Source organism: Cherax quadricarinatus, chromosome 39 (assembly GCF_038502225.1).
Source record: "Cherax quadricarinatus isolate ZL_2023a chromosome 39, ASM3850222v1, whole genome shotgun sequence".
Taxonomy (NCBI): Eukaryota; Metazoa; Arthropoda; class Malacostraca; order Decapoda; family Parastacidae; genus Cherax; species Cherax quadricarinatus.
In genome coordinates, this window is record NC_091330.1 from 31,947,298 (window position 1) to 31,963,886 (window position 16,589).

The 16,589-nt window shown below is 46.3% G+C and overlaps 1 protein-coding gene across 1 annotated transcript in view; it reads right to left on the reverse strand.

The window, feature by feature from the left end:
* LOC128696232 (uncharacterized) overlaps positions 1 to 11,042 on the reverse strand; it is a 93,577-nt gene extending 82,535 nt beyond the window's left edge. Inside the window, exons 1-2 of the mRNA XM_053787359.2 lie at positions 11,032 to 11,042; positions 10,487 to 10,696 (exon numbers count right to left, since the gene is read on the reverse strand). Coding sequence (XP_053643334.2) covers positions 10,487 to 10,696; positions 11,032 to 11,042 — 221 coding nt within the window. The remainder of the gene's footprint in view (positions 1 to 10,486; positions 10,697 to 11,031) is intronic.
* Positions 11,043 to 16,589: the final 5,547 nt, after the last annotated feature.

Below are 16,589 nucleotides of genomic sequence, written 5' to 3' on the forward strand. Positions count from 1 at the left end.
AAACAATATGAAGTTGAAGTGACAGAATGGGGCCTTTATATAGTGCCAGGAGGTGAGACGTAGGTTGATTTGGGAGGGCAGGTCCTTCTCAAACCCAGCCGTTCTCACTAGTATAGGTTGTCGAAGTGGTCTGTACCAAGATACCCTTGTGTTGCAGTGTCTGACAGAATGAACATTAAAATGGTATGAAATACCGACAGATTGTTAAGTAAGACACATATGCAACAGTTAGGTATCTTTATTTCGAAACGTTTCGCCTACACAGTAGGCTTCTTCAGTCGAGTACAGAAAGGTTGATAGAAGCAGAAGATACTTGAAGACGATGTAATCAGTCCATCACCCTTAAAGTTTTGAGGTGGTCAGTCCCTCAGTCTGGAGAAGAGCATTGTTCCGTTGTCTGAAACAATATGAAGTTGAAGTGAACGAACGAACGAACGAAAGTTCAGGTAAGATCCCAAATGGGATGAGCGGGGAAGACGGGACAGACGAAGAATAGTGCTGGAGAGGAGTGTTCTTAGTCGTAGAAATAGAGCCAGGGCTTAACCCAGCAGCAAAGGCGATCGTGGGACAGATATTGAAAAGAGAAATTCCGGTTCTTCTGTTGGGGACGCCGGTGGGGTGAGCTGGGAGTAAGGGACTTGCGACCTTTAGAGCTGGCAATATAAACACAAATGCAGTATAATGTGATCCTTTATTGACTACGTTTCGCCCACACAGTGGGCTTTTTCAAGTCACAAACAGAACTACCTGGGGTGGAAGGAACGCGAGTGTTTATAGTCCGGCTGAGGTCAGGTGAAGAATGCTGCATCTGATGATGTACCGAGTTGGGTTGTAGAGTCTAAAAACTTGGGTAGCTTGGAAAGGAGACTGGACAAGTTTGTGAGCAGACCTTCTACAGTGTTCTTATGTGGGATAGCGATGAAGAAGTTTCTTGGCAAGTGGTTCAGCTATGTTATAGAAGCCACTATTCTGGTTGAAGTTGTCGGATATAGAAATAAGTGATGATTCCAGGATTCTTCGGTATTGAGTGTTGTCTTCTGTGGCGATAAGTCTTGAGTTTCTGTAGTTTATCAAGTGGTTGTGTGAATTACGGTGTTGTACGCAGGCATTCCTTGTGTCGTCAGACCTGCTTGCGTATTGGTGTTCTGAAATACGTGTTTGGAGGTCCCTTGATGTTTCGCCCACGTATAACTTGTTGCAGTCATTACAAGGGATTATGTATACCCCTGCAGAGGATGGAGGCTTGTCCTGCCTACAACTGGTGATGTCCTTGATGGTCGTGGTTGTGGAGGTAGATACTTGGAATGATGTTTTGGCAAAGATGTTGGAAACATGTTTGGCAATGGAGTTGGTGGGAAGGACTATGTATCTCTTCTCGGCAGTGTCTTCTCTGGGTGTGTTGAAGATGTTTAGTGCTCGCCGTCTGCAGTCTCTGATGAAGTGACGAGGATAGTGGAGTTTGGAAAATACCTGTTCAATTATAGTGCATTCTTCCTCAAGGAACTCGTTGCTGCAGATTCTGAGTGCACGCAGGAAGAAGCCTATAATTACACCACGTGGTGTAATTATAGGCTTCTTCCTGCGTGCACTCAGAATCTGCAGCAACGAGTTCCTTGAGGAAGAATGCACTATAATTGAACAGGTATTTTCCAAACTCCACTATCCTCGTCACTTCATCAGAGACTGCAGACGGCGAGCACTAAACATCTTCAACACACCCAGAGAAGACACTGCCGAGAAGAGATACATAGTCCTTCCCACCAACTCCATTGCCAAACATGTTTCCAACATCTTTGCCAAAACATCATTCCAAGTATCTACCTCCACAACCACGACCATCAAGGACATCACCAGTTGTAGGCAGGACAAGCCTCCATCCTCTGCAGGGGTATACATAATCCCTTGTAATGACTGCAACAAGTTATACGTGGGCGAAACATCAAGGGACCTCCAAACACGTATTTCAGAACACCAATACGCAAGCAGGTCTGACGACACAAGGAATGCCTGCGTACAACACCGTAATTCACACAACCACTTGATAAACTACAGAAACTCAAGACTTATCGCCACAGAAGACAACACTCAATACCGAAGAATCCTGGAATCATCACTTATTTCTATATCCGACAACTTCAACCAGAATAGTGGCTTCTATAACATAGCTGAACCACTTGCCAAGAAACTTCTTCATCGCTATCCCACATAAGAACACTGTAGAAGGTCTGCTCACAAACTTGTCCAGTCTCCTTTCCAAGCTACCCAAGTTTTTAGACTCTACAACCCAACTCGGTACATCATCAGATGCAGCATTCTTCACCTGACCTCAGCCGGACTATAAATACTCGCGTTCCTTCCACCCCAGGTAGTTCTGTTTGTGACTTGAAAAAGCCCACTGTGTGGGCGAAACGTAGTCAATAAAGGATCACATTATACTGCATTTGTGTTTATATTGCCATTGTGTCGGTATTTTATACCATTTATTTCCGACCTTTAGAGCTAGAGAGGAGTGCAGAACTGAGTCATGTCTTAACCCAAAAAAGCTAAGGCGAACGTGGGTCAGAGAATGCTACCTGTCTTAGAAGGTACCTGTCAGCGGATCCAAGGTTATTTGTAAGTAGGTTAGGAGCAGGATCATGCAAGGAGTAGAAAAGGTTGTGTTGGTTTGTGGGTCTGCGAATGTCTTCGTCAAGGAGAGAGGTCCAGTAGTCATGTCGTGTCTCAAGTTTGTCTATCTGTCTGTCACTGAGCCTCTTCCAGTACAGATTCAGCGCAGGGACGTCTAACTGGGCATGGAGAGACTCGCTTGTGGCGAAGTCCTCCCATCTGACATCAAGCACCCAGCGCAGCGCCTTGTTCTGGACACGCTGCAGTTTAAGTAAGTTTGTTTTTGCTGCAAGAGAGAGGGCTAGAGGAGAGTAAGTTATCAGAGGACGTATTAGGGATTTGTAGAGGTGTAGTTTGGTGCGTTGAGAGGCATGTTTCAGCTTGTAGAGGCCCGCAAGGGCCTTACTAGCTATTGCATGCCTTGAGTGAATGTGTCCGTGTAAACGAAGAAGGTAGTCAAGATTAACGCCAAGGACAGTGACAGATTGTGTGATAGGGAAGTAAGTGCGGGTGTCAGCTGTTCTGAGTTCGACAGGTAATGGAGGATCACGTTTCCTGTAGTTAAAATACGTAATGCTGGATTTTGCTGCATTGGTTTTGATCCTCCATTTTTGTTCCCAGATGGCTATCCTGTCAACCTCATTTTGTGTTTTGTGTGTGAGTGTATCTATATTGGCATGAGTGATAAGTTGTGTAATGTCGTCTGCATAGGCTAGTGTGATGGAGTTGTGGTATATAGGTGTTGGAATGTCGTTAGTGTATAAAATGTAGAGGGTAGGGGAAAGGACAGATCCCTGGGGTACTCCAGCATTTAGTGTGAAGTAGTCAGAGTAACAGCCTTGGAATTTGATTCTCATGGTACGGCCGTCTAGGAAGTTGCAGAGGAGTTTACGAGTATTGAGAGGCAGGTTGAAGTTAGTGCAGAGTTTGTACTTGAGCCCCTCGTGCCACACAGTGTCAAAAGCTTTTTCAACGTCTTTTGCAACCAGGGCTGTCCTGTTTCTTTGTTTTGTGTTTATGTGGATGTAGTTGAGAATGATGTTAATGGCATCCTGTGTGGATCTGTGTGTTCTGAAGCCAAACTGGCCATCTGAAAGTAGAGAATTATGTTCCAGGTATCTGCGAAGGCGATGATTAATGAGTTTTTCAAAGAGTTTTCCTAAAGTTTCGAGGAGGCTGATAGGGCGATAGTTTCTAGGGTCAGAGTGGTCTTTATTGGGTTTAGGAAGGAGGATAGCAGTAGCAGCTTTGAAGAGGGAAGGGAAGTATCCAGAGGCAAGGGAGGCATTGAGGAGGTTTGTGTAGGCAGTAATGATAGAGTCAGGAAGGTGTTTCAGGATAATATGGTTTAGGCCAGAGGCACCAGGAGCCTTTGGAGGAAGGTGTCTGAGGAGAGTTTTAATGTCTGTGTTGGTGAAAGGAGTGTCGAGTTCTTGGGAGGAGGTAAGAGTGTCTAGATGTATGTGGCTGTCTGGTGTTGTTTCTTGTGTGTGTGCAGTGTTCCAGTGTTCTATGTTCTGAATGTGTTGAATAACGTTAGGGTGAGGTGGGTGAGCGTGGAAGATGTTCTCCCAGATGTGTTTGAAGATGTTGGTAGCAGCCTGTGGGTCTGAGATGTGTGTGTTGTTGTGGGTGATGTGTTTGAATTTGTTGGTGGGAGTAGTGCCTCTGATTTTTTTGATAAAGTTCCAGAAGGCTTTAGTGTTTTTAACACGCTGCCTGTCCGCTTGTTGTATTAGTCGTGACCAGTGATTGTTGTGGTCTTGGTCTAGGCTGTGTAAAATGTTGTTTCTAAGGTAAGTGAGATCTAATCGGACTTGATTAAATCTATGTGTGTTGTAGAGGAAGCGGTTGTGGTAGCAGATAATTAGTCTTCTTGTTCTGAGTGACGGTTTGAAGGAATAACGAATGGTGTGAGTTTTCTTTGGTATTGCGATGTTGGCTGCTTGTGTAATGGTGTCCTGGATGAGATCAAGTTGAGTATCGATGTCAGAGATAGGTTTGTTGTTGTAGTCATAGGTGAGGTTAATATTGTCTATGTGTTGTTTGAAAGCATCCCAGTCAGCGTTCTTGTAGGAGAATGAAGGTGTGGTTGGAATGAGGATAGGGTTGGAGGAGATGTGTAAGATGACTGGGATGTGATCAGAGCCTGTAATAGGGCCAGGTGAGATGTAATGTTGAAATAGAGAGCTGGCTCGGTTTGCCAGAATGATGTCTGGTTTGCCTTGGCCCGTGTGGTTGAAGAAGGTATTGAAGTCTGGGCCAAGATGAATTAGGTGTTTATGGTTTGTGAAGTTGAGTAATTGGTGACCAAGTTGGTTGTTACTGGTGTGATGAAAGGCAGTGTGTTTGGCATTCATGTCAGCTAGTAGATAAGTTGGTGTGTTGGTGTAGTTGAAGACTAAGGAGAGGTCGTGTATGTTGAGAGTAGTGTTTGGGCGAGCATAGGTGGTGAAAAAGATGAAGGGGCCAAGGTGGGTGTGTATTCTGACCGCAAGACAGTGTTGGTGAATAAAAGGGATTGGGAGAAATTCATGTTTTATGTTGGAATTGACAAGGATGGCAACCCCATCGTGGGGATCATAGGGGGACTGTAGTGCAGTATAACCATAATGGCGGATACATTGAGGGGCTTTGAGGCAGGTACTGTTTAGCAAAACAATATCTGGCCTCTCTGCTTCAAGGAGCTCGGCCAGTAGGTGTCTAATTGTAAAGTAAGAACGTACGTTGAACTGAATCGCCTTAAACGTGATTTAATGGTTTCGTCTTAGCAAAGTTAATGTCGGGGGAGGAGTTTGGATTAAAGCCCGTGATAGTGGTGCCATCAGTGGATGTGTGTTTGTAGGTGCTACGGACCCGTTTCCTGGAGGGGGAGGAAGAGATGGATCTGTTTTTATGTTCTTTGGTCTGTCCGTTAGAAGTTGGGGTAGGTTTAGGTTTGAGTGGATTTTGTCTGGAGGAGGTGGAGTTGGACCTGGATGAGGTTTTGGTTGTGGTGGAGTGGGCGAAGGTGGATGCAGAGGAAGTGGAAGTTTTGGTAAGCAGTGAGGAAGTGGAAGCTTTGGAAGGGGATGAAGTGGGTAAGGAAGTGGGGGGAGGGGTGGTCGTAGCAGTAGCAGTAGGGGTGTTGGTGGGAGGTGTAGAAGTAGTGAAGAGAGGTAGTGGAGGAGGAGAGCTGGTGGGAGTAGGAAGTTGGGGGGTGGGAGAGAGGAAGGAGGGAGAGGTTGTAGGAGGCTTGGAAGGGAAGCAGGAAGGAGGGATAATTAAAGAGGGAAGATTGTTAGCAGACAAGATTAGGTTAAGGACATGTGAGTAGTCTGATTGGTAGGCTTGCGAGATTACCATCGCAGAGTGGGCAGCAGTGGCAAGTTGACAGTTAGTTTTGTAGTCTAGTGTGGGTGTAGAAGGAGAAGTGCTTGTAGTCTGTGTGTTGGTGTTTGATGTGTGTAGAGTAGAAGAGGTAGACCAAGTGCGTGGGGAGGCCCAGGCATTGGGGGTAGGGGAGGGAGGTGTGGAAGGGGAGGGAGGTAAGGAAGGGGAGGGAGGAGCAGGGAAGGGGTTGGGTAGGGAGGGAGGTTGGTTTGCTCTGAGGGAGGAGAGAATGTGCTTTCTAGAAGAGCAGGAATTTGCAACTGCAGTGTGTGACCCGCCGCAGTTAGAACATTTAAGGGGGAGGTTGCAAGTATTCCAGAAGTGGCCAGTTGCTGAACATCTGGAGCAGACTTGTGTAGATGTGCATGTGTTTTTGTCGTGGCCGAATTTGTAGCATTTAAGACATTGTGTGATTGGGTGGAAGTTCGGAGTGAAGAGAGCGTTTGGAGGAATGCGGATGGTCTTGGCAAAGATTCCTTGACTGAAGAGTGTAGAGGCGTCAGCAGGAGTAGAACAGCGTATTTTGAGAATGGTAGAGTTTTCTGGTCTGTAAATATCGTCAACAGAGACTTTGTTCTTAGTACTGATATCTTTTATTAAGTCTTCTTTGTCTGTGTCATAGGCTGTCAGGAGAGAGTAGTCTACGTGTTTAGCAATGACTGTGCTTTTGGCACGGTGCTCAGGAGTCCAAATAATGGTGAAGCCTGCGTTGAGAAGTTTTTGTCTGGAATCGCTTGAGGTGTACGCTTCGTAGGAATGTTTGTCAAGAAGGAGTTTGAAGCCTGAGTTGGTTTTGAAGACTTTAAGTTGAGGTGCACCAGTGATCTGATATAATAAATTTTCCGGACAGATAGTGGCATCAGGGTTAGAAAATTTGAGGTTTAGCGAGAAGGAATTGGATTTAGTAGAAGCAGAGGCAGGTGTGGGAGGTTGGGGGAGAGTGGAAGGGGGGTGGGAGGTGGAAGGCAACGAAGGCATCGTCTAATTACGAAAAGATGTAATTGGAGGTGACAATCGGCCAAAAAGTGAGAGTACTCAGCTAGGCAAGTACGTGTAAGTAGACACACGTACTTGCCTGGCGCAGGACACTGAGGAGGTGAACTGTAGCTTGATGGAGCACTGTATATCCTGAGTGGTGGCGAGACTGGCTGTATGGCGTGCAGTCAACAGGCGAAGAGAATTCAGGCAGCAAGAGGCTTCCTGCCCTTCGGTCGGCAACCACCGACGCACCAATCCTGATGGTGGAGAGGAAGACGAAGGTCCAGCAAGCACTACTCAACACGGGGTAATTTCGAGAGAGGCGAGATCGTCGATGTGTTAGGTAAGCACACGTCACCACTCGAGCTAAGTCGCTTGATCGCTTCTCACTGTCGAAGTGTTCTGAGTTGAAGTGACAGAATGGGGCCTTTATATAGTGCCAGGAGGTGAGACGTAGGTTGATTTGGGAGGGCAGGTCCTTCTCAAACCCAGCCGTTCTCACTAGTATAGGTTGTCGAAGTGGTCTGTACCAAGATACCCTTGTGTTGCAGTGTCTGACAGAATGAACATTAAAATGGTATGAAATACCGACAGATTGTTAAGTAAGACACATATGCAACAGTTAGGTATCTTTATTTCGAAACGTTTCGCCTACACAGTAGGCTTCTTCAGTCGAGTACAGAAAGGTTGATAGAAGCAGAAGATACTTGAAGACGATGTAATCAGTCCATCACCCTTAAAGTTTTGAGGTGGTCAGTCCCTCAGTCTGGAGAAGAGCATTGTTCCGTTGTCTGAAACAATATGAAGTTGAAGGGTATCTTGGTACAGACCACTTCGACAACCTCTACTAGTGAGAACGGCTGGGTTTGAGAAGAACCTGCCCTCCCAAATCAACCTACGTCTCACCTCCTGGCACTATATAAAGGCCCCATTCTGTCACTTCAACTTCATATTGTTTCAGACAACGGAACAATGCTCTTCTCCAGACTGAGGGACTGACCACCTCAAAACTTTAAGGGTGATGGACTGATTACATCGTCTTCAAGTATCTTCTGCTTCTATCAACCTTTCTGTACTCGACTGAAGAAGCCTACTGTGTAGGCGAAACGTTTCGAAATAAAGATACCTAACTGTTGCATATGTGTCTTACTTAACAATCTGTCGGTATTTCATACCATTTTAATGTTCATTCTGTCAGACACTGCAACACAAGGGTATCTTGGTACAGACCACTTCGACAACCTATACTAGTGAGAACGGCTGGGTTTGAGAAGGACCTGCCCTCCCAAATCAACCTACGTCTCACCTCCTGGCACTATATAAAGGCCCCATTCTGTCACTTCAACATTGATGGACTGAACACATCGTCAGTACAGTCAAGAAGACTCTCTTCGACCCCGCCGGATTGTAGAATTTATATTCTACAAACATCACATCCTTTTCACAATGCTGTCGAATCGTGTGAAAATCAAGCCTGTGAATGGTGCAATGACTCCTCGAAGTTAGCTTTAGCTACTGTCGTTAAGACCCGCCTGCAGGTCAAATTTACGGCAATCCACTCTCTGAAGGACTCCTTCATTGTCGTCTGCACAGACGACACGGAAGCATCAAAACTTATGGACGACTCTTCAATCAGGACCCTACAAACACAACAATTCACTCTATCCCCGTCTCCATTCTTGAAGTCGAAACGTTCGGTCTTTGTGAAAAGACTGGACAATATGGTCACCTCTCTCTCTACTGAAGCACTGAAGACATCTATTGAGGAACAAAACACCTGGGCCTCGGTAGACAGCATCTACAAGATCCCTAACGCCTCATCTATGCTAAAGATTACATTTTCAGACATCTCCATGGCTGCCCAAGCTCTCTCTGACGGTCTGGCCATCTCATTTTACCACATCCACGCTAGTCATATAGAACAAGAACGTTTCACATACATCTCCCACTGCTGGACCTGCTACTCCTATAAACACACCACCAAGGACTGCCCCATCAAGAATAAGAAGTTTTGTTCAAAATGTGGGAATGATGGACACGATTTCAGATCCTGCACCATTACTACAGCACCAACTTGTCTAAACTGCAAGGGTAATCATCATACCCTTGCAGCTAAGTGCCCAATCAGGAAAGAAATCATACTGAAGAAAACTAAAGTTCTGAAGAACACCTCCAATTCACCGACACACGCTGCAATAACCAAACCACAAACCGACACCACCAAGACTCTACACGCTAATCTACAGGCACCATCGCCCAGCAACTCCCTCTCTCCACTCCCAGACGGAGATTCCTCAAAGGTGCTGTACTGCATGGTGTATGCACACCTTGCAAACGCAGCAAACCCCGGCACTTTCAACACCACTATTAACGAACTATTCCGTCTGAACAACATGCCTGCCTTCAATTTTCCGGACTCCACACCTTCAGCAGACATACTCAAGATCCTTCCCAACGTCCTGAACTTTACTGCACCTACAGACCTGTCTCCTGCCCAAGCAACTGCTCCTGTAACTTCTATAACCACTTCCACCGCTGACAACGTTGATCATGTTGCCTCAGCCACCGTCTCCCACCTCTCCCAGCCTGCTGTTACACAACCATTACACCTTACAGCTGCTCCTGTCGACCCTCAGTCACCGGCTACCACCATTGTAGATTCTCCCAATGAATCCACTCCAGAAGAGGAAGATAACGACGACTCCAGTAAACCCTCATGGGAAAACCTTACCTTTTACACTTCTCCTTCAAATACTGACACCATGACCTGTACTGAACTCTACAAAAGCCTCGGTGCTGGAACAGTAAAGTATGCATGTGAATCACCGCTTCACTTCTCACTCACCCAAGTTCTTGAGTTCATCAAGCCTCTACGTTTCACCTTCAGTAACAAGGCTAAACTATACCACCTATCTAGAAGCAGCTTCAAAAAGTTCGAAAATGGCTCCATTGCTAACCTGCCTCCTCAGTTACTCCTATAACTCCCATATGTGTTCTACCCTCTGATGTGACCTAGCCTGCTGCCAGCTACTCAAGATTCAAGACTTCAACTACCACAAGTCCCTGCTATTCCTGTTCTCAAGTCTGCCCCACGATCGCCTTAGCTGCTGGGTAAGCCCTGGCTCTATTTCTCTGACTAAGAACACTCCTCTCCAGAGCTATTCTTCATCTGTCCCATCTTCCCCGCTCATCCCATTGGGATCTTACCTGAACTTGTTTGCTTTGCTTGTTTGCTTTGCACTTCAACTTCATATTGTTTCAGACAACGGAACAATGCTCTTCTCCAGACTGAGGGACTGACCACCTCAAAACTTTAAGGGTGATGGACTGATTACATCGTCTTCAAGTATCTTCTGCTTCTATCAACCTTTCTGTACTCGACTGAAGAAGCCTACTGTGTAGGCGAAACGTTTCGAAATAAAGATACCTAACTGTTGCATATGTGTCTTACCTAACAACAAGGTAGCAAATAAACATGTCAGGATCTTTTATATGCAAGAGTTAAACAGTCCATCATATTTCCACTAACCTCGAGTTCTGGTCAAAAATATCTCCAGAATACCATCGTCTAACATGGTTCAAGGTACCCAGGTACCTCTTGAAAGATGCTGAAGGGGTCGCGGAGAGTCCTGTGTACATAAGCACTTTCAGAATGCCATCGACTGTCAGCAGACACAGCAGACTAATAAGGTTGCTCACAAATACTCTCAAGAAGTACCGATGGAACACAGCTTGTCCTCTGGGGAATAAAAATAAACTTTTGTGAGCCCTTTAAATGAGTAAATTTTCCAGTAAGAAAAGATGTAAAATGTACATTATAAATGTGTTTGTTACGAGTTCTTTTTATTTATATATAGGAACGTGCCAAAGTATCAGTGAGTATTGGATAATTTTGATGGAATCTGTCTAAAATTTAATATCAGTATAGGTAAAAATTTTGGTATCGTTCTTGGATGACTAAACACTAGAAGTACCACACAACCTCTCCTAAAAGACCTGAGAATTATTAAAGAGTAAGGAGAGAATGCAGACCACTGTCTAAGCCTCCCGAAATATAAACTGGTGTTCTTTAACAAGCACACCATTGAACGACTCACAGCTGCCTTGCAAGGTGACCAAGTTGCTGCTCCCACAGACACCACTCCTCTTGCTGCCCCACTTGGGTCTACTGCTGCTCGTCAGATTGTGGGTGAAAAAAAATGTCTGATCTCATAGGTATGGAAAATTATTGACAGTGATGATCATGATGCCTTCTGCTCGGGATGACTTCTGCTCGGGATGACTTCTGCTCGGGATGACTTCTGCTCGGGATGACTTCTGCTCGTGATGACTTCTGCTCGGGATGACTTCTGCTCGGGATGACTTCTGCTCGGGATGACTTCTGCTCGGGATGACTTCTGCTCGGGATGACTTCTGCTCGGGATGACTTCTGCTCGGGATGGCTTCTGCTCGGGATGGCTTCTGCTCGGGATGACTTCTGCTCGGGATGACTTCTGCTCGGGATGACTTCTGCTCGGGATGACTTCTGCTCGGGATGACTTCTGCTCGGGATGACTTCTGCTCGGGATGGCTTCTGCTCGGGATGACTTCTGCTCGGGATGACTTCTGCTCGGGATGACTTCTGCTCGGGATGACTTCTGCTCGGGATGACTTCTGTCTCCTCACCAGATGCCTATACTTCATAAGTTATTTTTCGATGCTCTAAATTATGGCACAGTACGACTCGCTCTTAAACTCCATGCTAGGAAAATCCTGAACATTTTCCTGAACGAATCACCGTCAAGTTAGGTGGAGTGGCCATACATACAGCCTCTCAGATTATCCTGCCAGCTCATACATACAGCCTCTCAGATTATCCTGCCAGCTCATACATACAGCCTCTCAGATTATCCTGCCAGCTCATACATACAGCCTCTCAGATCATCCTGCCAGCTCATACATACAGCCTCTCAGATTATCCTGCCAGCTCATACATACAGCCTCTCAGATTATCCTGCCAGCTCATACATACAGCCTCTCAGATCATCCTGCCAGCTCATACATACAGCCTCTCAGATTATCCTGCCAGCTCATACATACAGCCTCTCAGATTATCCTGCCAGCTCATACATACAGCATCTCAGATTATCCTGCCAGCTCATACATACAGCCTCTCAGATTATCCTGCCAGCTCATACATACAGCCTCTCAGATTATCCTGCCAGCTCATACATACAGCCTCTCAGATTATCCTGCCAGCTCATACATACAGCCTCTCAGATTATCCTGCCAGCTCATTCATACAGCCTCTCAGATTATCCTGCCAGCTCATACATACAGCCTCTCAGATTATCCTGCCAGCTCATACATACAGCCTCTCAGATTATCCTGCCAGCTCATACATACAGCCTCTCAGATTATCCTGCCAGCTCATACATACAGCCTCTCAGATTATCCTGCCAGCTCATACATACAGCCTCTCAGATTATCCTGCCAGCTCATACATACAGCCTCTCAGATTATCCTGCCAGCTCATACATACAGCCTCTCAGATTATCCTGCCAGCTCATACATACAGCCTCTCAGATTATCCTGCCAGCTCACACATACAGCCTCTCAGATTATCCTGCCAGCTCATACATACAGCCTCTCAGATTATCCTGCCAGCTCATACATACAGCCTCTCAGATTATCCTGCCAGCTCATACATACAGCCTCTCAGATTATCCTGCCAGCTCATACATACAGCCTCTCAGATTATCCTGCCAGCTCATTTTCTTTCTACTGATCCAACGAGATGAAAGAAACTCTAGCTGAACATATGGGTAGGAGCTGGGGACCCCAGTTACACCAGATACACTACCATGTGGGACACCCTGCTAGCACAGACCACGAGCTCTCCTGAAACTCAAACAATCCCGCTGGGACATCCCACTCATTGAAAAGAATACTGCAGCTATGCCAGCAGGTGCAAGCTTTCATAACAGCTCACATTTCTACCAGTGAGTGCAAATCACTCACGATATTTTTTTTTTCTAGCAGTTGACATCTTTGCAACTGGTTCTTGGCAAGTATACCATTCATATTACAGTGGCTCTCCGTCTTGTTGCCTCAATTCATACTGAGCACAAATGTATCTGCATCAAAACAGTAGCCAACCTTGTTGTCTGCTCGAGCTGAATCGTTCAATTTTGAACGAGTTCTTGCCAATTGACCATTTTACCTATTCGGCACGACCATACACACTCATCCCCATCTTCCATCCACTTTCCTTCTTCCCAGTCTTCGCCCCCCTCTCTCCTCCCTCCCTATACTCTATACCCTATACTCCCTATACCATTGACTTTGTCAATGGTCCAAGTCGGACCGAAACGTCGTCGCAAGCTTCTCTCTTTTATGTGCGGGTTATTTGTGTATCGTTCCAGTCACGGTATTGTGCCTTTTTGTTATTTATTCCTAAAACTCTCCTAGATGCTGCCCCCCCCCTTTCCACCCCATATCCTTCTCCCCCCTGCCCTACCTCCCTACCTCTCACATTACCTGCAACACCCATCCTCGCAGAAACTTCGTTCTGTAGTACAATGGGGCCAAAAATAAGGCCGAGAGCTGGGAAGGATGATTATGAGGCAGAGCTCTAAAAAAGGGAGGAAGACTGGGGAAGGAAGCTAGAAGAGCTTGGAAGGAGGATGGAGGAGATGGTAGCTGCAGAGAGAAGGTGAGAACAACATGCCACAGTAGCAGAAGACAAGATACAGCGTTTACAAGAGGAACTGAAGAATATGAAACAGCCTAAAGAAAGAAATAACAGTATTGACATAACATCAGGAACTTCTACATCAGACAAAGACATGGGGACTGGAGGGAGCAAGGAAGCTTTACTGTATGCAAAGGGCTGGTCAGACCCACAGGGGGTCAAGGTAATGACGAGGAGCACACTAGGAACAAGTGAGAGGTCGAGAGACATTGAAGGAGCTAGGATATATGCAAGGGCTCTACCAGACTCCTGCAGGGGCCAGGAACAGCTGAGCAGGAAAGACAGACCAATGAGCAATGGGGCCTCGGCTAGGGAAGGAATTGAAGGAAGGAACACTCCATGGGAAGGAACTAAAACACCTCAGAGGATGCAATGGGGGAGACAGTGGGAGGAAGAAAGGGGGAGATCAGTTTTTGTCTATGGGCTCCAGGAAGCAGACGGGGAAACCTACGAGGAAAGAAAACAGGAGGAGATAAAAGCGACTGAAGGTATCATGAAGGCAATAGGCGAGGGTGACATGACCCAGGTGGCAAATTTTCTGAGAATTGGGTGGTTTGCAACGAGAAGGAAGCGGCCTCTCAAAGTAATTTTCAAGGCAGAATCAACTCGAACCATGATCCTGCAGGAGAAAGCACGGCTGAGAGACAAACCAGAATTCCAGAGTGTGTACCTCGACCGAGACAGAACGCAAGAGGAAAGTAGGATACTGAGAGAGTGCAAAAATGAAAGGAGGATTGGGAAGAAGAGACAAAGAGAAGCAGAATAACCCAGACACAGTTAGAAGGGCAAACACGTCCTCCCCCCCCCCAGAAACACCCGCAGAAGGACTCCAACCACGGCAACCCCAAGACAACTGACCAATCTAAGCCAACAATCACACACTGATCCCTCTATCCCCACCCCCACACCACAAACCCCAACCCTACAGCAACCCCCTAAGGGAACTCTACCCCTACCACAACCCCCATAGGCCCCTGCCAGGGCTCCTGCTTTCCCCAACACAATATCGTGCCAGCACCACAGTTTTGGAACTGAAGTTGAAGGTTTGGTACACAAATGTGGATGGAATAACGAACAAATATGAGGAGTGGCATGAAAGAATTAATGAGAAGTTCCCAGACATCATAGCAGTCACAGAAACGAAACTCACTGAGACAATAACAGATGCAATCTTCCCACCAGGATATCAGATCCTGAGGAAAGACAGGAGCAGAGGGGGAGGAGGGGTTGCACTGCTCGTAAAACACTGATGTAAATTTGAGGAAATGGGAGGCATGGACGAGATTGGAGGAAGAGAATACATAGTAGATAACGTTCAGTCTGGGGAACACAAGATAGTCATTGCAGTGATGTATAATCCACCACAGAACTGCAGAAGGCCAAGAGAGGGATATGAAGAGAGTAACAGAACAATGGTGGACACATATGCTGAGGTAGCAAGAAGAGCTCACTCGAGCAGGGCAAAGTTACTGGTTATGTGCGATTTCAATCACAGGGAGATCAACTGGGAAAACCTGGAACCACACGGGGGTCCCGATACATGGAGAGCCAAGATGATGGATGTGGTACTGGAAAACCTCATGCCTCAACATGTTAAGGATACTACCAGAGAGAGAGGGGAGGATGAACCAGCAAGACTTGACCTTGTGTTCACCCTGAGCAGTTTAAACATTGAGGACATCACGAGAGACCCCTAGGAGCTAGTGACCACGTGGTTCTGTGCTTTGAATACATAGAGCTACAAATGGAGAGGGTAACAGAAGAAGAATGGGAAAAGCCAGACTATAAACGGGGGGACTACATAGGTTTGAGGAACTTCCTGCAAGTGGTTCAGTGGGACAGAGAACTGGTAGGAAAGTCGGTAAATGAAATGATGGAATACGTAACAACAAAATATAAGGAGGCAGAGGAAAGATTTGTTCCCAAGGGCAACAGAAATAATGGGAAGACCAGAACGAACCCCTGGTTTACCCGACGGTGTAAGGAAGAAAAAACCAAGTGCAATAGAGCATGGAAAAAGTACAGAAGGCAAAGAACACAGGAAAATAAGGAGATTAGTCAGAGAGCCAGGAACGAGTATGCACAGGTAAGGAGGGAGGCTCAGCAACAGTACGAAAATAACATAGCATCAAAAGTCAAGTCAGACCCGAAGCTGCTGTACAGCCACATCAGGAGGAAAACAGTCAAAGACCAGGTGATCAGGCTGAGATTTAAGGAAGTGTTTACAGTAGAGACAGGAATGGCTCCGAGAAGACAGCACAGAGGGGAACACCAATTGAGAACATACCAACAGGTGCTGGATGACATACAAACAACAGAGGAGGAGGTGCAGAAGCTGCTAAGTGACCTCGATACCTCAAAGGCGAGGGGTTCAGACATCATTTCCCCTTGGGTCCTTAGAGAAGGAGCAGGGCTGCTGTGTGTGCCACTAACCACAATCTTCAATACATCCCTTGAAACTGGGTAACTACCTGATGCAAGGAAGACAGCAAATGTAGTCCCCATTTTTAAGAAAGCAGATAGAAACGAGGCACTAAACTACAGACCAGTGTCTATGACGTGTATAATATGCAAAGTCATGAAGATTATCAGGAGGAGAGTGGTGGAGCACATGGAGCAAAACACGATTATAAACAACAACCAGCACGGATTCATGGAAGGCAAATCCTGTGTCACAAACCTTCTGGAGTTTTATGACAAGGTAACAGAAGTAAGAAACGAAAGAGAGGGGTGGGTTGATTGCATTTTCCTGGACTGCAGGAAGGCCTTCGACACAGTTCCTCACAGGAGATTAGTGCAGAAGCTGGAGGATCAGGCACGTATAACAGGAAGGGCACTGCAATGGATCAGAGAATACCTGACAGGGAGGCAACAACGGGTCAAGGTACGTGATGAGGTA